Source organism: Musca vetustissima, unplaced genomic scaffold (genome assembly GCF_032173495.1).
Source record: "Musca vetustissima isolate MV318-11 ecotype Yass unplaced genomic scaffold, APGP_CSIRO_Mvet_v1 utg43785, whole genome shotgun sequence".
In the NCBI taxonomy this organism is placed as follows: domain Eukaryota; kingdom Metazoa; phylum Arthropoda; class Insecta; order Diptera; family Muscidae; genus Musca; species Musca vetustissima.
The window spans coordinates 79,266-106,832 of NW_026878316.1; the positions used below are offsets into that span (position 1 = coordinate 79,266).

General features: G+C 33.7%; 1 protein-coding gene across 1 annotated transcript; it reads left to right on the forward strand.

The window, feature by feature from the left end:
* The first annotated feature begins 6,563 nt into the window (after positions 1-6,563).
* On the forward strand, positions 6,564-27,306 carry LOC133323111 (uncharacterized). The gene is made up of 4 exons (XM_061532066.1): positions 6,564-6,578; positions 6,647-7,767; positions 24,883-25,212; positions 27,249-27,306. The coding sequence occupies exons 1-4, from the start codon at positions 6,564-6,566 to the stop codon at positions 27,304-27,306; spliced, it is 1,524 nt and encodes a 507-aa protein (XP_061388050.1).
* The last annotated feature ends 261 nt before the right edge of the window (positions 27,307-27,567 follow it).

A 27,567-nucleotide genomic window follows, 5' to 3' on the forward strand; every position in this document is an offset into this window, starting at 1 on the left:
CTACGTTTAAAGACCAAAATCGTGGCTTAAGAAATTAATTTTAAAAATTTGGGTGTTAAAATATATTTTAACCAGTAAGAAAAGTAGTAAAATCGGACGGAGCCGACTATATGATACCCTTCACCACTATGGGTACATTAAACAGGACTATTAACATGAAATTGGATGAAATAAAACATGTGATATATATCTAAATGTGAATCTACCTAGATCTACGTAATTCTATGCTCAATTTTGTACATTCAGCAAAATTTCAGACAATCTGACAAACATGAGGAGTTTGATGCACAATTTACTTCAAATCGGACGAAAATATATATGGAAGCTATATCCAAATATGAACCGATTCCAACGAAACTTGTCACAGGTTAGGTTATACTAATTTCAGTACGTTTTGTTCCTATCCTATTGATTCCTTGTATTCCTTGGGACCTGTATCTAAATCTGAACCGATTTTCACGAAACTTGTCACACATCATTCTGGACTAAATTAAGTACGCTATGCCAAATTTCGTGCATATCGAATTATATATGTGGACTTTGGTGCACCATTTACATTATATCGGACGAAAATATATATATGGGAGCTATATCTAAATCTTGACCGATTTTCACGAAACTTGGCAGACATCATTCTAGGCTCAATTCAGTACGTTATGCCAAATTTCGTACAAATCGAAGGATATATAGGGACTTTGGTGCACCATTTACATCAAATCGTACGAAACTATATATGAGAGCTATATCTAAATCTGGACCGATTTTCTCGAAACTTTGCAGACATCACTCTAGGTTCAATTCAGTACTTTATGCCAAATTTCGTGCAAATCTAAAGATATATAGGGACTTTGGTGCGCCATTTACATGAAATCGGACGAAACTATATATGGGAGATATATCTAAATCTGAACCGATTTTCTCAAAACTTGCCAGACATCACTCTAGGCTCAATTTAGTACGTTATACCAAATTTCGTGCAAATCGAAGGATATATAGGGACTTTGGTGCACCATTTACATGAGATCGGACGAAACTATATATGGGAGCTATATCTAAATCTGGACCGATTTTCACGAAACTTGGCAGACATCATTATAGACCTAAACGATTAGGCTGTACCAAATTTCGTGCAAATCGAAAGATATATAGGGGCCGTTTACATTAAATCGGTTAAATATATATATATATATATATATATATGTGGGAGCTATATCTAAATCTGAACCTATTTTTCCCAATTTCAATTGGGTTCGTCCTTGGGCCGAATAAGTGACCTATTCCAAATTTCATCCAATTCGGATCATAAATGCGACCTGTACTTTGTTTAGAATTTAACATGGACAGACAGACGGACAGACGGCCGGGCGGACATGATTACATCGACTTAGAAAGTGATTCTATGCATATTCTCAAAAGGAACCATGTGTCTATCTCCTTTTCTTTTGCCCGTTACAAACATATGCACAAAGACATAATACCCTGTACCACAGTGTGATGAAGGGTATAAAAATCCACGGTTATTGACCTGAGTTGGTCCACAGTTAGATGACTAAATCAGGGCTTTAAAATTTAGTTGAAAAATCCACGCTTAGCGTGTTGAATGGGGACTTCAAAATTTATTTAAAAAATCCACACATAGAGTACTGTGTCAGGACTTAAAAATTGTTTCTAAAATCCGCACTTGTAGTTTTGATAGTGGCTTCAAATTTAAGTTTTAGTTTTTTAATTTATTTTTTAATTTATTTTTTAATTTATTTAAAGATTCTCGCTTATAGGACGGAATCAGGGCTTGAAAATTTGTTTAAATAAGCACGATTTTAAATCTGAGTTAATTTTTTTCTGCGCTTATGTGCATCAATTAGCTCTTCAAAATTAAAAAAAAAATCGTACCTTCAAAAGTTATTGAGCTTAAAGACTTGGGCTTCAATCATTCTTTTAAAAACACTCGCCTTTATAAATTAGCCCAATGTCCAAGCTAATTAATCGTTATTGTTAAGATTTAAGGGCTCAAGTCCTTAAGTGACCGACTAACTCACCTTGTCTTCACTTATTACCTGATATGAATAAAAGCAAATTTGTAACCTTCGCGAAGCTATTTTGCGTGTTATCATTACGTCAGCTTGGTTTTGTTTTTCTAAATTAATTCAATAAACCATTTTCACACTACACTTTCTTCCGGTGCATACAGACAGATATACGTGATATGGACAAATCTCACACACTCACATACAATGTGTGTGTTTTGGACACACACACAATGTGTGTGTCTCTACTAGGTTATGGAATAAATAACAACTAAAAGCTTGAGAAAAAAAGTAAAAAAGAAAAAAATTGGTTACTGTCAAATTTCCGACACATCCTGTAGACTATATCCACCATAACAACAACACAAATAAAAAAACCAAAAACTACTACTAAACCCCTAACAAAAAAGTACATTCACATATCACATGCTATGTGTTTTTTTTCTCCTCCTGGTTTTGCTTTCAAATCGTAAAGCATTTTGCCAACTAGCCATTGTCGTTTTCATGTTGAATTCTATACCCCCTGCTATACTTCTATGTGATTTTTAGTTGTCGTTGTTGTTGTTATTGTGTGACATTGTCATGCCCTCCTGTATCCCCTTCTAAATACATTTAGACTTGAATATTCATTTCTAACAGCAAGAAAAAAACGAAAATCGGACATTTCAACAAAAACAAAACAAAACATTTTAAAAAATTCTAGTTTCTATATCAAATCCGACTTTTTTGTGTTACACGCTACCCCCGTTGTTATTGTTGTTGTTCTTCTTCGGTGTTAGTGTGTTTTTGTTTTGTCCACAGTACACATATCTCTCGTAACTAGCCTAGTGGGTCGAAGTGTCTGTCAACTACAATGGCCACATCTAATGTTTTCAAAAATAGACAAAAAAGTGAAGCAGCAAAAACAAAAAATCCAGAACTCAGATCGAGTGTGCCCATACCGGCGAAATATTTTATATGTTGAACGATGCTTTCGCTTATGGTCATATTGCATATGGATGAATGTTTGTATGCGGTTACAACAGCATGAGGTTCGAATGAGGCCAAGGCAAGGGAATATAAAAATAACCACTTCTGGCACAAGAATCTGGGTTTGAAAATTATTTTTGGAAATCCTCGCTTATAGGCCCGAATCTAGGTGCAAAAAATATTTTAAAAGTCCTCGCCTATAGGCCCGAATCTGGGCTCGTAAAATTATTTTAAATATTCTCGCCTATAGACCAGAATTTCGATTCCAAAATTATTTTAAAAATCCATGCTTAATGGCCAGCATCTGGGTTTAAAAATTTATTTAAAAAATCCACGCTTACAGGCCAGAATTTGGGTTTAAAAATGTACTTAAAAATCCCGGCTTATAGGTTTTAAAATATATAAAAAACAAAAACATCCACACCTATAGGTCAGAATTTGGGGACTAAAATGCATTTTAAAAATCGGCGTTTAGGGACCAGAAAATTGATTTCAATATTTATATAAAAATCCACGTTTAGGGACCAAGATATGGATTTCAAAATTTATTTAAAAATCCACATTTATAGACCAGTATATGGGTTTCCGAATTGATTTAAAAAATCCACACTTCTGAATTAATACCCCAACCCGATGCTGTTATTGACCATACCGTTGACTTCACATTCGTGTACACATATCCATCCATTCATCCTGTAGATACAATGTTTAAAGCTGTGATATATCACATAATGGTTTGTTAGGGACATGTGTCAACCTAGACTATTGTTGTCTCTGGATATCTCTTTGTCAGTGTATTTATCTTTTTGCGTCTGGTTTACACTGAAAAAACAAACAGTGTATGGGTATGAGTGTGTGTGTGTTTGTGTTAGTATGGGTTTCGATTTTTTTCTTTGTTTGCTTTTCTCAGTTAGTTTGCATTGTTTTATTTTAAGCTCCAAGTTAGGTTTTTAAGTTATCGTATTTTGTTACAAAATGTTTTTGTTCTGCATTCTTTTGCAGTGCGTTAGTGCGGGATTTAAAGACAAATTTCGGTTATGTTCGAATCAAGAGGTTTAGAAACGTTTTATGGGAATATTGACTTATTTTTCTTTGGGTATTGGATTTTGGAACATGGAAATATATATAGATAATCGTGGATTTTTATAATTAATTTTGGACCTCAGATTTTTGTCTATAAGCTTGAATTTTTAATTTGAGACCTATATTATGGCCCAATTTTGGGACCTATATTATGGCCCATAAGCGTGGATTTCTTAAATTAATTTTGAAACCTATATTATGGTTCATAAGCTGGGATTTTTTAAATAAATTTTTAAACCTATATAATGATCTATAAACGTGGATTTTCTTTTAAATACATTTTCAAACCCGTGTTTAGGGCCTTAAGATTGATTTTTTTAAATAAATGTTGAAACCTTTGTTATGGCCAATGAGCGTGGATTTTTTAAATAAATTTTCAAATCTGTATTCAGGCCCTTTAAGCTTGAATTTTTTAAATAAATTTTGAAACTATGTTATGTTCTAAAAGCGTGGATTTTTTTATTAAATTTTGAAACCTATATTCAGACCCTTAAGCGTGGATTTTTTAAATAAATTTTGAAACCTATATTCAGGGCCTTAAGCGTGGATTTTTTTTATTAAATTTTGAAACCTATATTCAGACCCTTAAGCGTGGATTTTTTAAATAAATTTTGAAACCTATATTCAGGCCCTAAAGCGTGGATTTCTTAAATAAATTTTGAAACCTATATTCAGGCCCTAAAGCGTGGATTTTTTAAATAAATTTTGAAACCTATATTCAGGCCCTAAAGCGTCGATTTTTTAAATAAATTTTGAAACCTATATTCAGGCCCTAAAGCGTGGATTTTTTAAATAAATTTTGAAACCCATATTCAAGCCCTTAAGCGTGGATTTCATAAATAAATTTTGAAACCTATATTTAGGCTCTTAAGCGTGGATTTTTTAAATAAATTTTGAAACCTATTTTCAGGCCCTAAAGCGTGGATTTTTTAAATAAATTTTGAAACCTATTTTCAGGCCCTAAAGCGTGGATTTTTTAAATAAATTTTGAAACCTGTGTTAAGCGTGGATTTTTAAATAAATTTTGAAACCTGTGTTAAGCGTGGATTTTTAAATAAATTTTGAAACCTGTGTTAAGCGTGGATTTTTAAATAAATTTTGAAACCTGTGTTAAGCGTGGATTTTTAAATAAATTTTGAAACCTGTGTTAAGCGTGGATTTTTAAATAAATTTTGAAACCTGTGTTAAGCGTGGATTTTTAAATAAATTTTGAAACCTGTGTTAAGCGTGGATTTTTAAATAAATTTTGAAACCTGTGTTAAGCGTGGATTTTTAAATAAATTTTGAAACCTGTGTTAAGCGTGGATTTTTAAATAAATTTTGAAACCTGTGTTAAGCGTGGATTTTTAAATAAATTTTGAAACCTGTGTTAAGCGTGGATTTTTAAATAAATTTTGAAACCTGTGTTAAGCGTGGATTTTTAAATAAATTTTGAAACCTGTGTTAAGCGTGGATTTTTAAATAAATTTTGAAACCTGTGTTAAGCGTGGATTTTTAAATAAATTTTGAAACCTGTATTCAGGGTCTTATGCGTGCATTTTTAAATAAATTTTGAAACCTATATTCAGAGTCTTAAGCGTGCATTTTTTAAATAAATTTTGAAACATGTATTCAGGCCCTTAAGCGTGGATTTTCTAAATAAATATTGATGCCACGATTCTGGAGTATAAGCGTGGATTTTTTTAAATAAATATTAAAGCCACGATTCTGGTCTATAAGCGTGGATTTTTTAAATTAATTTTGAAGCCACGATTCTGGTCTACAGGCGTTTTTTTTAAGTTCATTTTTAAGCTAAGATTGGGGTCTACAGGCATGGATTTTTAAAAATAAATTTGAAGTCACGATTTAGGTCTACAGGTGTGGATTTTTAAAATTAATTTTGAAGTCATTAGTTTGTGTTCACAGTGTGGATTCTTAAAATTAATTATTAATTCAAGATTGAAGTCCACAGGTGTGGACTCTTAAAATTAATTATTAAGCCAAGATTCAAGTCCAGTGTGAATTTTTTAAATAAATTTTTAAGCCAAGTTTCAGGTCTACAGGTGTGGATTTTTAAAATTAATTTGAAGCAAAGATTCAGACCTACAGGTGTGGATTTTTAAAATAAATTTTTAAACATATATTCTGACTAATAAGAGTGATTTTTATAATACATGTTTAAACCTGTATTATTTAATTTGGTTATTTTTCATTCAATTTTAAATATTTATAGACTGAAGAATGTGATTTCATTCAAATAAATCCCTGAGCAAATATTTTACTTTCCCAAAAAAAAAAAAAAAAAAAAAAAAATCGAAATATTTATTTCTTAGAAATGTTATAAAATAAATTTCCAAATAAAAAATATATCTCTAAATTATTTACCATAAAATTTAAACAAACTGACGTTCCATTTTTCTTCTTTTTTTTGTATTTTTATCGACAGCTTTGCTGCGAATAAATCGCCCATAAACAATCTCACAGCACATAATCAATTTGATTGTACAAATGCAGTTAGCAGCAGCACTACTGCATCGCCTACATTAGCTCAACGTTTGGAAAAATTTCGCATTAAACGGCAACGACAGCAGCAACAAAACATCGATGAAAGCTTATCACCAAATTCAACGTCAGTTTATTGCGGCAATAAAACTACATTCGGAGAAAATTCAACGCCGTCATCATCATCGCCACCACTAGCACCACCACCGCTACTAAAATCCGATCAGCAGCAGCAGGGTATATTTGCAGCAGCACCCGGGTATTTATCAGCTGAACAAACACTCAAATTAAATAACCCCAACAATCAAGCGGAGCGTGGCGACCCCAAACGAGATACAAGTGTTGGTGGTACTGGACGAGAACGACAGCAAATTTTTACGAATTTGAATGGCTCCGAAACATTCGAACGACAATTGCCCTATATTCCGTTAAACCCCCAAGAATACTACAACAGCAACGACTTCCCCATACAACAAACAGAGTTCCTAAATACCAATAAAAAGAGCAACAACAAGAAGAACAGTAATTTCAACGAAAAGAGTGATTTTATTGAATGCCAAACAGCAGAGGAGGAGTATCAGCAGGAACAGGAAGAAGTGCCAAACAACTATTGGCAGCAAGAGTATAGCAACGCCAATGGTAAACGTGTCATAGTTCGACGACGTATTGTAAAAGCCACAACAAAATCATCACGCCGTAGTTTGTCACAAGACAAGGCACCGCGACTAAATACTGAAGCATCATCATCGGTATCCTCTGCTTCCGCCAAAGAAAAACGCTCTTGGTGGTCCTTCTATAGGAATTTTAAATCATCGGAAGCATCATCAACGCCTCCACCACCACCAGCATCATCATCTTGCAATAAAAATGCAGAGTTAGCCAGCATTCAATCGACTACTACCAAAACGAAAACTTTTAACATTCCTAAACCAAATAGAGATCTTCAACAGCAACATCATAATCATCGCCAGCAAAACGAAAATTTCATCATGGGCATGTTAAGGACTATGAAACTGAAAGAGCGCCTAGCGATAAGTCTGGGCGCCACACTCATTCTGTTAACCCTCCTGCTGGTGGTCGATGTCCAAATGGATTTCGGGGTAACGAATCGACATTTGTTGCCCGCCCAACAGACCATACATCAGCGGGTACGCTATGCTGATGATGGTAGTTTTATGAGAGATATTAAACGAAAGTTCCTGCAAAAAAGGTGAGTGAGAGAAATTAAATATTTTTAATATTTTAAATTAAAAATAAATTGTCAAACCGCCGATTTTTAAAATAAATAGTTAGATTCTGACCTATAGAGTGGGTTTTCATTTTTAAATCAAGCTATATCAAGGCCTATGAGAACGGGTTTTTAAAAATAAATTTTGAAACCTACATCAAGGCCTTTAAGCATAAATTTTCCAAACACAGACTCAGGTCAGCATTTTGTATATAAGCGTGGACATTTAAAATAAATTTTGAAGCACAACATCTGCACTATAAACGTGGATTTTTTAAATAAATTGTGAAGCCTAAAATCAGGTCTAACTTTGGCTTTTTTTTAATAAAATTTGAAGCCCAACATCAGCTCTATAAGCGTGGATTTTTTAAATAAATTTTGAAGCCCAACAACATGTCCATAAGCGTGGATTTTTTAATTAATTTTGAAGCCCAACATCAGTCTATGAGCTTAGCTTTCTTAAATAAATTTTAAAGCCCAAGATCAGATCTATAACCTTGGTTTTTAAAATAAATTTTGAAGTCCAAAGTCAGGTCCATAATCGTCATTCTTTAAATTAATTTTGAAGTCCAAATTTACATAAGTGTGTAAGTCTAAATTCAGGATTTTTTAATTAATTTTGAAGCCCAACATCAATAAATGTGTGTAAGCCTATTAGCGTTAATCTTTACATACATTTTGTACTGTTAAAGCCCAAAAAGGTCAGGTCTATAATCGTGGCTTTTTTAAATGAATTTTGAAGTCCAAAGGCAGATTCTTTAAATAAATTTTGAAGCCTATTTTTATAACATAATCAGGAACCGATAACCATACCTTTAAGCAAATATTTTCGAAATAAAATTAGAATCCTATAATAACACTTAAAATTGTATACGTTTAAACTAATATTAGAAACCTATAAACAGACCTATCGCAAAGTTGCTTTAAATAAAATTAGGAACCTATAACAGGTCTATACTCGGATATCACCGTTGTATTTTTTATTTTTTCTTAGGAGGAACTTTTCTCCTTCATTTCCCTACAATTTCCCATAACAACGATTATAAACCAACGCAAATAAACAATTTCCACTGAATATTCATGTATATCCCTTGGCAGAGTGCATCTGTATCTTTAGTCGCCGAAGATAACAACTTTAACCTCACCTCACCTCCAACAAAGTATGACCGCGCTGCGGAGCCTCACAAGAGTCAATCGCTTGACTCCACGTTGCATTTAGTCGTGTCTAAACGAAAAAAGAAAGCCCAAGCCGCCGTTGCACACAAAAATAAAAAACATGAAATAATACATCAAAAGAACAGCAATTAATGATACTTGAATTAATTAAATGTTTACTCCTTAAATAAAACGTTGCCATTTAAGATGGTCGGTCGGATGGTTGCTTGGGTTGGCTGGCCACTTTACTGCAACACCAACACCTCTTTTTCAAATGCAGAGAGAAAGAGAATATAAATATTGGGTTTAGGTGATGGAAATGGGAATTTTTTTTTTTGAAAATAGGAGAAAAAAGGTAGGCACTGGATGGTGTTTGGAATGTGTTAAAATTAGTACAGGGCTTCGCAATAAGAGGTGTCATTTCGATATTCAGAAAAAATAGATTTTTTCAGATAAATGATCGAATGTTGATTTCATAATAAAAAGCTGAAAAACAATATCAGGCAAACGGCCCCCTTGAGTCCACTTGCAGGACCAAATCTTTATTTACTAAATTTGAGAGTCCCAAATTAAAAGATCTGAAGGAGCATAAATAAATAAAATTTCCCATAAAATGGTATTGGTTTCCTTGGTACGTAGCGCTATCTCTTTGAAAGTTATATCAGATCAATACCATCTAACTCTGATCATAAAAATCATTAATCCTCTCTCGGTAGTGCAATCAAATCTTCGGTTCTCGGAGTCCCATATGCAACAATTGGCGTAGCCACCGAGGATCTTATCAGTCAATATATTTGTCGATGAAATTCCGAATGATTTTAAAGCATTTCAATGAGCCAATTTGTTAAATGAATTATAAAAGGCACCAAGTCTTTCTGCAGATTTTTCAGTTGTTATTGAACATAAACCATAACTAGACGTGTACGGGTTTCATTCCTTACATCACTAAAATGTCCTAACAGCTCGGAGTGTTTCATCAATTTCTGAATTGCCTTACGACGACCTAAATCTATGTCTCCAAGAATTTCCATCTTACAAACTCAGGCTTATGGCGAATGAGTGTACACTAAATAAAAGTGTCACATCAAAATATATATTTAGAAGTCAAAGTTTTTTTTTTTTTTCTTTGGACAAGATCTTTTGCATTCGATTTGTAGTCGATTTTTAAAGGTCCGACTGTAGAGATGGTACGTACAATAACTCGTGAAGGGAGTGACCGATTTTATTCAATATGTTATTCAATTTAAATCAAGTTTGACGTTGGGGTATATCGTTTCACTCCTTCTGATACCTCCAAATACTTAGCTGGATCGACACAGAACATTTGTTCCACAAGACGAACTTAAAAAAAGATTTCAGGGCTCGTCGATCTTGTGCGCAGTTTGAAATTCTGTGCTTTGATATGTCGTCCTTCCTTCTGCAAAAACCATAACTAGGCTCGCTTTTATATGCCTCTTAACCTGGGATATCCTCATGTCATGTTGATATGTCATCCTCCCTTCTGAATAAACCATCGCTGCAGCTTAATACATCTGACTATATCGATGTCCGAGGATAACTGGCATAGCTCGTAATTCATTCGACGTCAATATTGATCAGAATTTTTCTCTAAAACACTCCAAGTACTGTCCCACCTGCTTCCGCAAATACCCACGCTTTTGATCCATACACCAGCACGGGTAATATCAGCGTCTTGTAGAGTTTGATTTTGGTTTGACGAGAAGTAGCCTGGTTTCTAAAGAGATTACCAAATATCTAAATTGGCCAAAAGTATCCTTCTCCGAATTTCAAGGCTAAAGTTTTTTTTTATTTACCGAGGTAGTCAGGGATTTCTGACTGTCACAAATTTACAATTTGATACACTTTTTAATTTACACAGTTGGTTGATACCTTCCGGGATTATGTCCGGAGATGGAATCGATAGGCACGCTCCTCCTAGTGTTCAAATTTTTAAAATTTGTAAATTCCAAATGGAGTATTTGTCTTGATTCATTAATTGATCATGGCAATATTTTTAAACAAACCTACATTAAATCCGATGATGCGGGATTTGGCCCACTTCATCTAGTACCTCCCTACAATGATCAACTCTTTGATAAATACTTATGTTATGTTAAGCTAATTGTGAATCCTGCGAGGTCTAAACTTTAAGAAAAAGAAATCCATTATTTGTATATGAACTATACGACAAAATTCGCTTCGGAATGTCCAATTTGGTCCAAATATGAACCGTTTTGTCTTATTTTCAAAATACTAAAATTGAAAAGCTTGTATCGCCACTAAATATCTCCTCTTAGTATACCGATCGTCATATCTCTACTATATAAGTCAATCTAGCCATACGTGTCTATCCGCTTTTCTGTAAATTGTAATCAATGTACAGGAACGACACCTACAATTGTTTGGTAATAATCGGTTAATTTTTAAAAGGTGGAAACGACTGACAATTTGATTTGTTTTCTGGTCGCATGGAGAAAAAGATCCGGATGGGAACTATGCATGGATTGCCACTTAGTTAATTTTTGAGCGAAGTCAATAATCTCAGTTCAGAGTCCGATATGTACTTATTCTAATACCAGTTTCAGTGAACTGAAATCTCGCCAGATGTCAAATTAAGTCAAATCTCAAAAAAAGTCTTCTTATACAGCAGTCAAAATTATTCTTGTTCATATACCAGTCGTTTGAAAATTGTCAAAATTTGAAATCGAGTTTTGGATGATCTCCTTAATCCAGGCAGAGTAACATGTAAGTAAACCTATCGCCCTGTACGACGACTTACGTTTAACAGTCTTTACATATTCTACATTCAGGTCCTGGAGGTGTGTATGGACATTTTATTCTGTCTTAAGCAGTCACTGAACTCTTGGTAGGCCTACCACCATTTTTTCTCTTCTAAAGAACGTCTGGCAGCAATCTTAAAAAGTAATGCTTTGTTGTTTGTATCCTTCCGGAGAATTTATTTTCTTTACTGTAACAAACAAAAGAACAACAACTTATATTTGTTCTCTTCATATGAATAACTCATTTTTTGTTGTATTCAATTATCACCACCACGTCATCTGGATGTACGTATGTGTTTATGTAACAATGAATGCAGTTAGGTGTCTGTCGGCTAGACTTTACTGCGATTTAAGTAATTCTCTAAACATTTTACTTCCACATGAGACTAATACCACCACTGCAATTTAACATAAACACATTCATATTTTTGATATGAAAAATAAAATAAAAAAGGTCAGCTGCGGCGCATGTCTGTCCAACGCTACACTTTGTTAACTGCCAAGTAATTTAGTTGACTTCCTATGTTGCTTTGATTTGCGTTACTTGTTGTTGTTGTTTTTTGTTCTTTAAACGAGGACTTGATGCAAGTCTTCCGCTGTTTACACCATTCTAGTTCTTTCTTCTACGTCTGATGTTATAAAATAGAATTTCCGTTAACCGCATTGAAGACACACCGGAGACTCTGGGAGCAGTCAGCAAGTCATGAGGCATTTACTGGCTGTTGTGTTGTTTAGTATGTTTTTGTTGTTGGTGTTGTCAAAACCTAAAATATGAACTGCAGGGAAACACCACTACGATATACATACACGTGACGCCTTCTTGGCTGGCTAGCATGGTGACTAGGCCACCATCTTCCATGGTGGCATGGGCTGGGATATTAAGCTGTTACTGTAAAATATGCTGTTATCCTTCATTCATAACGTGCCATGCGTGATTATAAGCCTGTATGGGCTATACGTACATATATGATATGATTTGGATACTAACTGCAGGTAGGGAACGATGTTGTGTTTTAGCCATGTATTATAACGTGCTGCCAATACAAATTTCCTGGCCCTGTTGTCGTTTCATTTCTTCATCGCCTTGTTTTTTGCTTACTGATTGCTGTTGACTGTGTGCCGTCGTGCCGTGAGGTTCTTTGTAGGATTACGTTGACTTTTTTGCAGTTCCTCTTTTGCTTCTTGTGTTGTGTTTTTATGTACGAATTTTTTCTTCTACTCCAGGTCTTTACTTAAAGTTGCGTATCAACCATAAGCCAAACGCTTTCTAAGGATGAATGTTGTTATTAGGAGTAATTGAGGCCAGACAGTAAACAGGCGAGTATTCAAGGCAGATAATTTAAAAAAAATAAGAAGAAATAAAATAAACGAAAGACACCCAACCAAAAGTCTCCCATCTAAATACACGAGTTGTGAATAGCAACTTGGAATGTCATTAAGATTGAGATTAGCATAGAATCATGTGAAATTGTAATGAATGTCATTATAATTGGATATTTTACATGACATTGTATAATATTAGGTTCATTTGACGTCTTCTAAGTCGTAAAAGGGATTGCTATTAGCTTTTCGGATTTACGTTCTTTTCAAATATTTTGAGTTATTATTTTTCCAAGGAACTGTTTTAAATTTAAAGCGCTCTAGAAATCCGCATAATAATTACGATAGATAAAAAAGTGAAGGATTGTTGTGCACTCTAGAGAGAAATGGGGAGAAGCTTCGTCCCTGACTTCACGGAAGCCTGATATAGTGTCAGCTTCCAAACATAATAGGTTTGTGATTATGTGTCTTTGTCCCTCACTGTCAGTATTCGAAAATAAAGTCTCACAACAAATCATACATGAATCAGTAAAATAGTGGCGGGTTCTGACTTTTGAGTTGAGTTGTAGACGTAAAATTAAAATTACCCCAAGAGTTTGTAACACAGGGAAATATTGGTCCTACACCCACCTTTTAGTATAAAAATCGTAATATCGGACAGCAGAGTCGATCTAGATATGTGTGCCCATCCATTCATCTGTCTATTATAGTTTGTTAACAAAATACCGGCCACACTTATAGAAAGAAGGCCCTACTGTTTTTGGTAATGATTTTTTCTGGTCGTCCTAGAGGTCACAATTACGACTCAAACATAACGAACATTTACACGAAGAAGGGTATCTGTACAAGTAATATGCATGACTGTTTTAGTGATGATATTTAATGGGTCAAATGGTCAATATTCATAGGGTCAAATGGACCTAGACTTTTGTTTAAATTTAAAATTGGGTTTTATGGTGCATATGTCCTTCAGAAGTAAATATATACGCCATAGATCGGAGAAGAAGTGGTTCATCTTAAAATTTATACTAATTATATGTATGTGTGTACTCGGATATGGGAATTATACTTACGGCTGTTTACGTATTCTGATATTGCTTAGTATTATCATTCAAATTTTACATGAAGTTCCGGTAACCATCAAGAACGAATAATTATCGGTGAGGATCAAATATTTAGTGCATAAAATTTATTTTTGCCGGATTTTTCGCCTGTATTATAAGCCAAACATCACAAATTTTGCACGGAGAAGACGACATGCCCATATAATTATCGGTCAATATCAACAAAAATAGTTGACCAGGTTTTTTCTGATGTATGGGAATAAAATATGTTATTGGCTATAAAGTCGGGGCTTTGCGGTGGAGGACCCATGAACTACATGCATTAGCCGGTCAAAATGGCGTTGGTTTGAGCCGATGCGTGGGAACTCGCTTTGTCCTGATGCGAAATTATTCGTATTCTCTTTTTCGTTTTTTTTCGAAATTCTCCGAACACTTCAGGTAACCCTACAAATTGATCGTTCTACGTTGCTCAAGCGGACTACGTTGCCTATTTTGTCGGAGAAAAAGGGCCGCTAGGTCATGAATATATTAAGTTGGGGAAAAATAAATTATTGATTTATTTCGGCATGGCGGTACTGATAGATTTCTCGTATAGCTCGTTGGAAGGGTGAAATTTTGTAGTAAAAAAATATTTTGCGGTTTTTTGGTTTGTGCAAGCCAAGCGACTAAAATTGTGATTGTTGTTTATGGTTCCGATACTTTAACAGCCAACTATGTGCAATTTTTGTTTCGTAGATTCCGTTCTCGAATTTTTGATGTTAAAAATGCACCCCGCACAGGTAGGTCGGTTGTCGAAAACGCCGAAGAAATCGGAGAAATGATCGAAGTTGACCGGCATGTTAGCAGTCGTATCATCTTCCAGGAGCTAAAAACCGACCAAAAACTGTTTTAAACCATTTAAAATTGACCTGAAACGGCCAGAATTGGCCAACAGGAGAGGTGTCGTTTTCCACCAAGACAACGGTAGGATTGGGTTGGGAAGTTTTAATGCATCCGCCATATTGTCCGGACTTGGCACCAAGCGATTATCATCTTTTACTTGCATTGTAAATGATAAAAACTGGTATTTGGGGAGGATTGTGAAAATCGACTACTAGAGTTTTTTTTTGCAAATAGAGAGAAAGACTTCTATGATAGAGGCATTATGAAGTTACATTTAAAATGATAACAAATCATTCAACGGTACATATTTGGCCAAATCGGATAGTTCATATGAAAATAATGGATTTCTTTTTCCCCAACCTAATATATACAAAAGTTGCTTTTTTTAACATCCTTCTTAACCATTATGGAATAGTGTTATTGTATTACTACTGCACCACAAACTATCACTTGACTCTGCCCTAAAACAATAATCTGCCCTTAGCGAAAAATATCCCACATTCGCCACAAGCAAATATTAATTTTGAATTCTTATTCAATTAAAATTCTTTTGAAGGCCCTCCGTACACACACCATTGATACTATGGCGTTAACCACATTGCGGCCAAAGTACTAAGTTTACTGTTTTGCATAGAATGCCCTTTAAAATGCATACAATCGCTCGCACACATATACACTCACTTAAACACACACACACACCAAACTCTGTGTTGTGTTTGCAAAGGATAAAGGATAAACATAATTCATATGTTTTATGAAATAACAAAAGAGCAAACTTAACCAGCAAACACAAACATACATACACCAACCCGCTTCTCAATAGCATCGGCAACAACAAAACAGCAACAATCTACCTCCCACTGAGTTGGGAGCCAAGACAAGCTACGTCTTGGCTAATACCAAACAAGAAAGGTTATTGGATGAATGAATATGCTGATACGTGTGTGTGTTTGAGTGTTGCAGTGTTTGCCTTGTGCTGGCAACCATGGTGTCTGGTTGATGCCTTTTACATACTTTAGTGTTTAGCAAAATATGCTTTAGAACGCACACATATACACACACTCTCGCATATCACTAACCTCTACATAAAGTAAACACATAGCTGGTGAGGATGTGTAGCTAGCTGCTTGCCTCCTCTATATTGGCAGTAGCAAAATATATACACAATGTAAATAGATTTGAATTGTGTACTGACTTTAACAGTGTCGATAGCCAACCAACACTACTATCGCCAACAACAACGACACCAAGGAGAACTATGGCAAGTTTCAAAAGTAGCAAAAAGCCGGTTGTTTATGGTACACCTTTCATTAAGGCATTTGTTAGACATCGTCATCGTTGTGGAAGAGCATGACTAACAGGGTTAGAGTTTGATCCCTTGGCCATTTGTGTGTGTGTGTGTAGGAAACGAACTTAAGATATACAAACACCCATACATACACACTCACAGATGCATACATTGACTCAATGGGTCTTTACTACAATTAGAGTTTAATATAATTTAACGTTTTGCTTTGGTGTTATGATGTTGGTCGTTGTAGTTTTGCTAACATTTACACACACATCCGTAAAGTTGTGTGTGTGTCCGTATTGTGGCATATTTCTTCAGTTTTATTGCCATAGAGGATTTTTCTTTTTTCCTTTTCTGAATAAGAATTCTTTTTGAAAATTGAATTACGATTGCGGTAAACAGTGTGGCAGAAACAAACTAGCTGGCGATTTTCAAGGCATTCCTAAGGAAAGGGGTTTATGATGGAGGATTTGTTTGACACCACTTTAAGAATGCATAGCAGTGATAACGGTCTTGTGAAAAATATACTTTAAAAAATCCACGCCTTTGGTAGGACTTGAAAAAAATATACTTTAAAAAATCCACGCCGTTGGTAGGACTTGAAAAAATATACTTTAAAAAATCCACGCCTTTGGTAGGTCTTGAAAAAAATATACTTTAAAAAATCCACGCCTTTGGTAGGACTTGAAAAAAATATACTTTAAAAAATCCACGCCTTTGGTAGGACTTGAAAAAAATGTACTTAAAAAAATCCACGCCTTTGGTAGGACTTGAAAAAAATATACTTTAAAAAATCCACGCCTTTGATAGTCTTAGAAAAAATATTCTATAAAAAATCCCAGCCATTGCTAGGGCTTGAAAAAATATTCTTTAAAAATCCACGGCTTTAGTAGTCCTTGAAAATATATTCTATATATAAAATCCCAGCCATTGCTAGGGCTTGAAAAATATTCTTTAAAAATCCACGACTTTAGTAGTCCTTGAAAATATATTCTATAAAAAATCCCAGCCATTGCTAGGGCTTGAAAAACTATTCTTTAAAAATTCCCAGCCATTGCTAGGGCTTGAAAAAATATTCTTTAAAAATCCACAGCTTTAGTAGTCCTGGAAAAAATATTCTTTAAAAATCCACAGCTTTAGTAGTCCTGGAAAAAATATTCTTTAAAAATCCACAGCTTTAGTAGTCCTGGAAAAAATATTCTTTAAAAAATCCACGCCTATGATGTTCCTTAAAAAATATTCTTTAAAAAATCCACGCCAATGATGTTCCTTAAAAAATATTCTTTAAAAAATCCACGCCAATGATGTTCCTTAAAAAATATTCTTTAAAAAATCCACACCTATGATGTTCCTTAAAAAATATTCTTTAAAAAAATCCACGCCTATGATGTTCTTTAAAAAATATCATTTAAAAAATCCACGCCTATGATGGTCCTTAAAAAATATTCTTTAAATCCACGCCTATGACGGTCCTTAAAAAATATTCTTTAAAAAATCCACGCCTATGATGATCCTTAAAAAATCCACGCCTATGATGGTCATTTTCAAAAATATTCTTTAAAAAATCCATGCCTATGATGGTCCTTAAAAAATATTCTTTACAAATCCAAGCCTATGATGATCCTTAAAAAATATTCTTTACAAATCCAAGCCTATGATGGTCCTTAAAAAATATTCTTTAAAAAATCCAAACCTATGACGGTCCTTAAAAAATATTCTTTAAAAATCCACAACTTTAGTAGTCCTGGAAAAAATATTCTTTAAAAAATCCACGCCTATGATGTTCCTTAAAAAATATTCTTTAAAAAATCCACGCCTATGATGTTCCTTAAAAAATATTCTTTAAAAAATCCATGCATATGATGGTCCTTGAAAAAATATTCTTTAAAAAACCACGCCTCTGATAGCCCTTGAACAAATATTTTTCAAGAAATTTGATAGTCCTTGCAAAAAAATATATTTTATAAGAAGTCTACATCTCCGAAATTCCTTGACAAAATATTCCTTCAAATATTTCGATAACCACTGTGCCCCGGCCTATTTTAAGATATAAATGAGTAACAGAAAAAAGCTGCTGCAGTTTGTGGTGGTGGCCAGTAGTGGAACATAGCGTAGAAAACGATAACAAACAAATTGCCTTAAATTTCCGTTGCAGTATAGAAAAGTACCAAGTTTTGCGATAAGCTCGTTGTTGTATTAATTTCATTTCAGTTTGTTTTTGTTGTGTCGTTGCTGCTAAACGATTCGAATAGTTTTTACTGGCGCAAATATTCCCTTTAGAAGGCTACAACTACTGCTCTACTACTACTCATACTGTTCCAGTTGACTCAAGGGAATTTTATGGAAAATTTATTTTTATTGACTATCAACAGCCAGTGAGTGTAGAACACTCACTAATAGAAAATAGGGTCCAAAACAACAACAACAAAAACAAACTAAAATGAATAAATTGAAAGAACCACAACGACGACGATATGAAACAAACAGGCAAATGCCAATTTTTTCCACAACATTTTCCACTGCAGCTAATAAAGTTATTTATTTTTCCCAGCACCACCTTACATTCCTGTTAGTCAGCATATTATTTTTTTCCTCTGTAACTATGTTATACGATATTTCCTTGCAATGAGGAAAAGTCATAGCCATAAAAAAAAACAACTGCCTTCTTAATTGACATATGACGAAAAATAGTTTTATGGTTTTTTCGTTTACATTTCTTCAAATGCCAATAAAAAGTGGAAGAAGAAAAAACTCACAAGTAAAAGGTCATAAACTATAAATAGTAAAAATGCAGAAGAAGAAGTAGAAAAATATGGCCCAAGGTAATAATGCGAAAATATCACCAGAAACTATAAATTTTATAGATGAAATGAAGAATGTTTATGTCCTTCCCCACTGGGACATCGGGTATGACTATTAAATGTAAGCAAACTGTAAATAGCATGGGAACGTGAATTGTATGCTGAAGGAAAATGAATTGTAAACAAGGAAGAGCTGGTCGTCATATTCTAATGTCAAAAGGTAATTCTAAATGTAATTTTAAGAGGAGGATTTTGAACTTTTTAACGGGAATCTGAATGTTTGAGGAAAATAAGTAAATATTATTAAAAAATTCTACTGCTTGACAAAATATTCTTAAAAAAAAAAAAAATATGGCTAAATGGTGTGGAAAAAAATTCTTCGAAAATTCGTTGAAAAAAAAAAAAATTTGAAACATCCACGTCTCTGTAGACCTTGAAAAAATAATTTTTGGAAAAATCAACGCCTCTTTAGACCTTGAAAAAATAATTTTTGGAAAAATCCACACCTCTTTAGACCTTGAAAACATATTTTGGTAAAAATCCACCCCTCTGTAGACCTAGCAAAATATTTTTTTAATCCACGCCTCTTTAGACCTTAAGAAATATTTTTTGAAATATCCACGCTTCTTTAGAGCTTGAAAACATTTTTTTAAATCCATGCCTCTTAAGACCTTGAAAACACATTTTTTTGAAAATTCATGCCTCTTAAGACCTTGAAAACACATTTTTTTGAAAATTCATGCCTCTTTAGACCTTAAAAAAATATTTTTTGAAATATCGACGCCTTTTTAGACCTTAAAAAATATTTTTTGAAATATCCACTCCTTTTTGACCTTGTAAAAAATTCTTTTAAAAATCTACGCCTCTTTAGACCTTGAAAAAAACTATTTTTTGAAAATCCATGCCTCTTTCGACCTTAAAATTATTTTTTAAAATATCCACGCCTTTTTGAGTATCCTTAAAAATATTTTTTTAAAATATCCACGCCTTTTTAGACCTTGTAAAATATTCTTTTACAATTCTACTCCTTTTTAGACCCTGTAAAATATTCCTTTAAATATCTACGCATCTTTAGACCTTAAAACATATTTTTTGAAATATTTACACCGTTTTAGACCTTGAAAAATATTTCCTTACAAATCTATGCCTCTTTAGACCTTAAAAAATATTTTTTTGAAATATCTACACCGTTTTAGACCTTAAAATATTTTTAAAACCACTTCTTGTGTGGTCCTTTAAAACATATTCCTTAAGAAATACATTTCTTGTATGGTCCTTTAAAACATATTCCTTAAGAAATCCACATCTTGTATGGTCCTTTAAAAAATATTCTTTAAGAAACCAACATCTTGTATGGTCCTTTGAAACATATTCCTTAAGAAATTCACATCTTGTATGGTCCTTTAAAAAATCCACACTTTGTATGGTCCTTTGACAATTATTCTTTAAAAAATCCAAGCTTTGCATGTTCCTTCTTTAAAATATCCAAGCTTTGTATGTCCCTTCTTTAAAAAATCCAAGCTTTGTATGTTCCTTCTTTAAAAAAATTCAAGCTTTGTATGTTCCTTCTTTAAAAAATCCACGCTTTGTATGATCCTTTGACAAATATTCTTTAAAAAATCCACGCCTTTAAGAAATATTCCTTAAAAAAATGCACGCCTTGTATGGTCCTTCTTTAAAAAATCCACGCTTTGTATGGTCCTTTGACAAATATTCTATAAAAAATCCACGCTTTGTATGGAAACATACTGCTCATCCATTACTATAATTATAATTTTGCTAAGCCATTTTGAATGTTTAGTTTTAAATCGCTCTAATTTACGGTAGAAGTTTGGCAAATGCTTTTTTATATAATTAAAAAAATCCTTAACTTGTTTCGATATCAAACGCATTTGGTCTTCATTTAAACTGATATTATTGATATTCTGTAGCACATATTTCACAAGTGCATCTTCTGAGCGATTTTTGCTGCTCCAAATTTCAATAAGAGCTGTATGGGCAAACACATGTTTATCAGTAAAAAACACGAGTTGGCACAAAATAGCACAAAAAAGGCTAGTTACTCCTTACTTAACACACTTTTGTTAATAACTTGGCATTTACACCTTTTTGCAATGCTTTGCCATTCACAAGTTACACTCCACGGAACAAAACTACAATTTATAGATTTTATATAAAGTTATACATAAACAAAACATTTCACAGTATTACAACAACAGACAAATATGACAAAAAGGGCATCTCGTCTTAATTTTACATACCTGCACTAACGTTTTCCATAATTACACATTTTAATTTTTTTCAATTTTGTCAAATTACAAGCACTCGAACTTAGCTGATTTTTACCGCCAGTTGTACCAAAACAATGTGACTTTCAAACTGCTGACTTTTAAAGCTCGCCAGCAAAAAAAAAGGTTGCCACCCGCAGTGATATTGAATGTTTTTTTTTCTAATATGGGTGTCTACATTTAGGAAATCAGTTACATTTCAAAATATGAAAACAAAAAAAAAATGACTTTATGCCAAAAAATCACACTTTTTACCCATAGTGCGATGGAGGAATAGGTTAAGTTATCCCTCTATTTTAATTTGAAATCTTTCTAATCCACTTCAATCCCAATCTACCACTCCACATGCTGTTCTAGATTATTCACTTAACCATAGCATACAACACGTTCCGTTTCGAAAATCGCCAAAACAATAGAATATCTGAACCCAGGTAAAAATCATGGCAAAATGAGGAAAATGTAAAAATTATTCTTCTCCCCAACCGAGATAAAATAGCGTAGCCACATCTCAAGCTTCGCCAAAAATGTTTAAACAATTAACTAACAATTCTACGGGAATAAGGAAACAGCATGAAAATAACACCACTTTAGGAAGCTACCATAGAATTGCAATGAACTTTTAGTGTAATATTGCTCAAAACAACAACAACAAAAACAACGACCACGTCGAAACGACACCCATAAGGAAAGCAAAACGTTAGTGAATAAAAGTGAAAACTACTACTAACACACTCTGCTCTGCAGGTTGGAGGGATAAGTAGTGCTTTGGTGCCCGGCATCACCTCTACCAAGCGAAGGTGTTTGTTTTTCTGTTTTCTATTCTCGTTTGCCGGATAAGGAAACAAAAACAAACACTCACCAACACAGACACACACTCACACAAACAGTTCTTCAAACTTTATAAGCTTGAGATTATTAGACTTATAGTAGATGTACTTCAGTGCAACTTCTTTGGCTTGGCTTATTTTCCTCAGTCGGTCAGGTTTGTGAAGGGAGAGGGTGAGTGCTTAGGATGGCTTTGATGGCTAGGTGGGTGATCCAGACTCCTACGTGTGGTAGTGAGTTTCTTTTATAATGAAGACGTGTTATTGAATGGACGACGGCGACGCCACCGCCATCGTCGAAGGAACAGGAAAAAAGTTATCAAAACTTTTATACGAAGTCGGCGCAATGAAAGGTATTGTGCAAATCATTCAAATCAACGTAATCAGTGTGGCAGATGCACAATTTTGCGGAAAATGAACTTTGGAAAAAGTTTTGCATTTTCACAGCATCGCAGGATAGGGTGTTTAGGGGTGGATGGAAAGGGAAATCATATAGAAAGGAAGATAATATAAGCCCACTATAATCTATAATGCATACCTTTATTTTTTCAAGGACCAAAACAAGGGGTGGATTTTTTAAAAGATATTTTTTAAGGCATGGATCTTTAAAGAATATTTTTTCACGGCGTGGGTTTTTTAAAGAATATTTTTTCAAGGCGTGGATTTTTTTAAGAATATTTTTTCAAGGCGTGGATTTTTTAAAGAATATTTTTTTCAAGGCGTGGATTTTTTAAGAATATTTTTCAAGGCTTGGATTTTTTAAAGAATGTTTTTTTCAAGGCTTGATTTTTAATGAATATTAATTCAAGGCATGGATTTTTGTAAGAATGTTTTTTCATGGACCACTAGAGGGCGTGGAGTTTTTAAAGAATATTTTTTCAAGAATATTTTTTCAAGGACCATTAGAAGGCGTGGATTTTTTAAAGAATATTTTTTCAAGGACCATTAGAAGGCGTGGATTTTTTAAAGAATATTTTTTCAAGGACCATTAGAATGCGTGGATTTCTTAAAAAATATTTTTTCAAGGACCATTAGAAGGCGTGGATTTCTTAAAGAATACTTTTTTCAATGACCATTAGAGGGTGTGGATTTCTTAAAGAATACTTTTTTAAATGACCATTAGATGGCGTGGATTTCTTAAAGAATACTTTTTTCAAGGACCATTAGAAGGCGTGGATTTCTTAAAGAATACTTTTTTCAAGGACCATTAGATGGCGTGGATTTCTTAAAGAATACTTTTTTCAAGGACCATTAGATGGCGTGGATTTCTTAAAGAATACTTTTTTCAAGGACCATTAGAAGGCGTGGATTTCTTAAAGAATACTTTTTTCAAGGACCATTAGATGGCGTGGATTTCTTAAAGAATACTTTTTTCAAGGACCATTAGAAGTCGTGGATTTCTTAAAGAATACTTTTTTCAAGGACCATTAGAAGGCGTGGATTTCTTAAAGAATACTTTTTTTCAAGGACCATTAGATGGCGTGGATTTCTTAAAGAATACTTTTTTCAAGGACCATTAGAAGGCGTGGATTTCTTAAAGAATACTTTTTTCAGAATACTTTTTTCAGGAGGACCATTAGAAGGCGTGGATTTCTTAAAGAATACTTTTTTCAAGGACCATTAGATGGCGTGGATTTCTTAAAGAATACTTTTTTCAAGGACCATTAGAAGGCGTGGATTTCTTAAAGAATACTTTTTTCAAGGACCATTAGATGGCGTGGGTTTCTTAAAGAATACGTTTTTCAAGGACCATTAGAAGGCGTGGATTTCTTAAAGAATACTTTTTTCAAGGACCATTAGATGGCGTGGATTTCTTAAAGAATACTTTTTTCAAGGACCATTAGAAGGCGTGGATTTCTTAAAGAATACTTTTTTCAAGGACCATTAGAAGGCGTGGATTTCTTAAAGAATACTTTTTTCAAGGACCATTAGAAGGCGTGGATTTCTTAAAGAATACTTTTTTCAAGGACCATTAGATGGCGTGGATTTCTTAAAGAATACTTACACGCCATTAGAAGGCGTGGAGTTTTTAAAGAATATTTTTTTTTAAAGAATATTTTTTAAGGACCAGTACAAGGCGTGGATTTTTTAAAGAATTTTTTAAAGACCATTACAAAGCGTGGACCATTTCAATACGTGGATTTTGAAAAAATAATTTTCAAGGACAATTTCGAGGAGTGGATTTTTTTAATAATTTTTTTAAAAGAATTTAAGATGTGGATTTTTTACAGAATAGTTTTTCAATAACAAATCGTGGATCTACTAAAAAACTATTTTCTAATGCCTGAATGTTTAAATTTGTTTTCTTTCACATTTAATAAACAACACCCTTTGCATCCACACTTTACAGCTTAATGTAAAAGTTTCAACTTCTTGTCGTAGCCCAGTTTAGTGTTCCAATTTAGAGCTACACTTTTTTACTACTACTACCCGTAGTACTTAGTCTTCATATTCGTCTTCCCAAGTTGTAATTAAATTTTGGTACGGTAGAGAGGGAGAGATGCATTTATATATTTCATTTTCATGCAGTTTTCTATAATTTTGAACAAATGAAACTAATTTAATTTTGTTGTTTGTAAAACTTTGTATTACCAGAACAAAAAATAATGAAAACTATTTATAAATGCTCATTTTTTATACTATTTTTGTGCTTAATAATTTATTTTTCGTTGTTCTTGTTTTTTCGTTACAGTAATTATTCTGGTTCTAAAGAGACCTCAACGCCTCAAACAACCCAAGCCCGACCCGGCAGTGCTGCCGGTGGCAGTGCGGGTAGCCAAAGTGCTGGCATGGTTGCCACCGGCTTCCAAGAGCCAAATGCTGCAGCAGCTGCTGCGGCCGAAGTACGACAGTCAATGTTGACAACAAAGAAACCAATACCGCATGATCGTTTTGAAGATTTAGTTAAAATTGTTAACGATTATACGGGGACGCTGCAATATGGCCATGTCATTGTCGACAATGATGGTAATGATGATGGCAAAAATCCAACACTGGGTGAATTAATGAAAATGAAACCGAGGTAAGTGGAACAATTTTTGTTTTTGTTTTTTTTTTATAATGGAAATTTGAATATTTTGTAATAAGTACTTTTGAGGGAGGGGTTTGGGTATAAATTAATAATTATGAAAATAATGAATAGAACTGAATAGAATCAATGAAGCAGTTTAAGAATCAATGAGAAATAATTACTGGGATGTGTCATGAATAGATGCGAAATGATAATATAAGATATATCTGACCTGATGTATACTCTAGACTGATTTTATATTTAAGAGAGAGAAAAAGAATCGGTCTAATATTATTTTTGAAAATTATGAACCTGTATCACATATAATCATCCACATAAACGAACGTTCTGGAAATACTGGAAATGGAATGAGGTCCTTATGCAGTGAATTCATATAGTAACATGCTAAAGGCACAACAAAAGCATCCAGCAGATATTTTTTTGACGATTTCCATCATTGCGTGATTCCTTGCTGATTAACATCTGTGAACTGTGTGCTTTCTTGGAGGAGGAACTTTCCTATCTTACCCATCGTTCTCATCTTCACCCAAAGGTAAGATGAGAACGATGGCGCACTGATTTTCAAGAAAAGAAAAACGAAAAAAAAAAAACGAAATATATAACTACAGACACTTGCATTCTAATATTGGACAAAAGTCTACATCTAGGCACAAGGCGTGGAATTTTTAAAGAATACTTTTTCAAGGACCAAAACAATGCATGGATTTTGAAAAGAATATTTTTTCAAGAGACAACACAAGGCGTGGATTTTTTAAAGAATATTTTTTCAAGGACCAACACAAGGCGGGGATTTTTTAAAGGATATTCTTCAAGGACCATCAGAAGCATTGATTTTTACAGAATATCTTTATATGACCAACTATGGCGCATTGATTTTCAAAAAAAAAATTCTAAAAGAATAATGGATTTTTAACAAATGCTAGGCATTGATTTTTTAAATCATATTTTTTCAAGGACACTATGTGGTTCTGAGGGCAGAAACTCATCTGTATATAATCAATAGAAATAAGAACCTCTATTGGCTGTTACACATAGCAGGCCATTTGTGGACCTCCAATTGAGGACTTTTGTATAGAGTTCATGTAGATTTTCAAGATTGTGTATGTCCTATATTCATTTACCATGTCTTTGGACTTGTTGTGGGGTTTTTTATAGATTTAAAATCCTAAGTGGATCATGGTTCAAATTAATGTGGGTTTACTATAAATAGAAAGTCATATGTGTATCTTCCTTAGATAAGGTCCTTCGATAGAAGGTCTTCTTTAAATCGATGAAACTTGATGGTGTCCATTCCATGCCAGGGGTGTCCATTCCATGCCAGAAGACATTTGAGTCTTAAATATATATAGCCTATCTGTTGGTTTGCTCTAAGCGGAAGGCTTTCCATAGGTCTTCTAAAAATAAGATAATTAATGTACGTATTCTATAGGTTCTTCTTTGGTCCTTGGAGGTCTTCTGTGGGTTTTATATAAATTAAAGATTTTGTGGGGTCTTCAATATACCGAAGACCGTCTGTCTTCAATATAATAAATTTGTATCCAATGAATAGAATATCTACTATGAGTCCTTTATGATTTTCCGAGAGTCTTCAACAGACCCTCCTTGGGTCTTTAGAGAGGTATTTAACACATAGAAAACCCGCAGATCTTCAATAGATAGATACACGTATATTTATTTTCCTCAAATATAGGATCCTCTATAGCACTTCAATGAGTCAAAGTGTCGATTCTTCTTGAAATTATCTTAATATATTTCACTTAAGCTCTTGTGATGTAAAATCTTAAATCTACAAATATTCTCCCACCCGAAAAACATACCCTTATCTACATTGTGAACAACTAACAAACACTTTGGTATGCCAAGGATTTACAATGGTATGCAGCAGCAACAGCACCAACAACAACAACATTTTTTTATATATTTTAAGAAATGTCATTTGGTTCAACACTCTTCGATACTATTCATGCAAATTGAAATGCAAACATAATCTTTCTGGTTAAAATACAATCTCTTTCGTTTGCTATAAGGAATACAGCAGCAGCTACAACAACGACAACAACTACAGCTACAACAAATAAAGAATAAAACGTTTTCTCTTTCTGGAATTGTGGAAGAAGATGAAAAAACTCACATACACACACACACACACACATAGAAAAACATGTAAATCTTTGAAATGGCAAATTGAGCTGCATATCGTGTTGAATTGTTTGAAAAATCTTTTGCTTGCACATACAGCATAGGGAGAATGAATGATTACCCAAAATTAAAAATTAGATATATTTTTGTGAGAACAAAAAAATATAATCCAAAATTACAATAAATAAATTATTGAGAATATGTTTC

Excerpts from the sequence above, each read along its gene's own strand:
- LOC133323111 (XM_061532066.1), top strand. Across the intron at positions 7,768-24,882 it reads CGAAAGTTCCTGCAAAAAAG|TAATTATTCTGGTTCTAAAG; the intron begins GTGAGTGAGAGA and ends TTTTCGTTACAG. Across the intron at positions 25,213-27,248 it reads TTAATGAAAATGAAACCGAG|GAATACAGCAGCAGCTACAA; the intron begins GTAAGTGGAACA and ends GTTTGCTATAAG.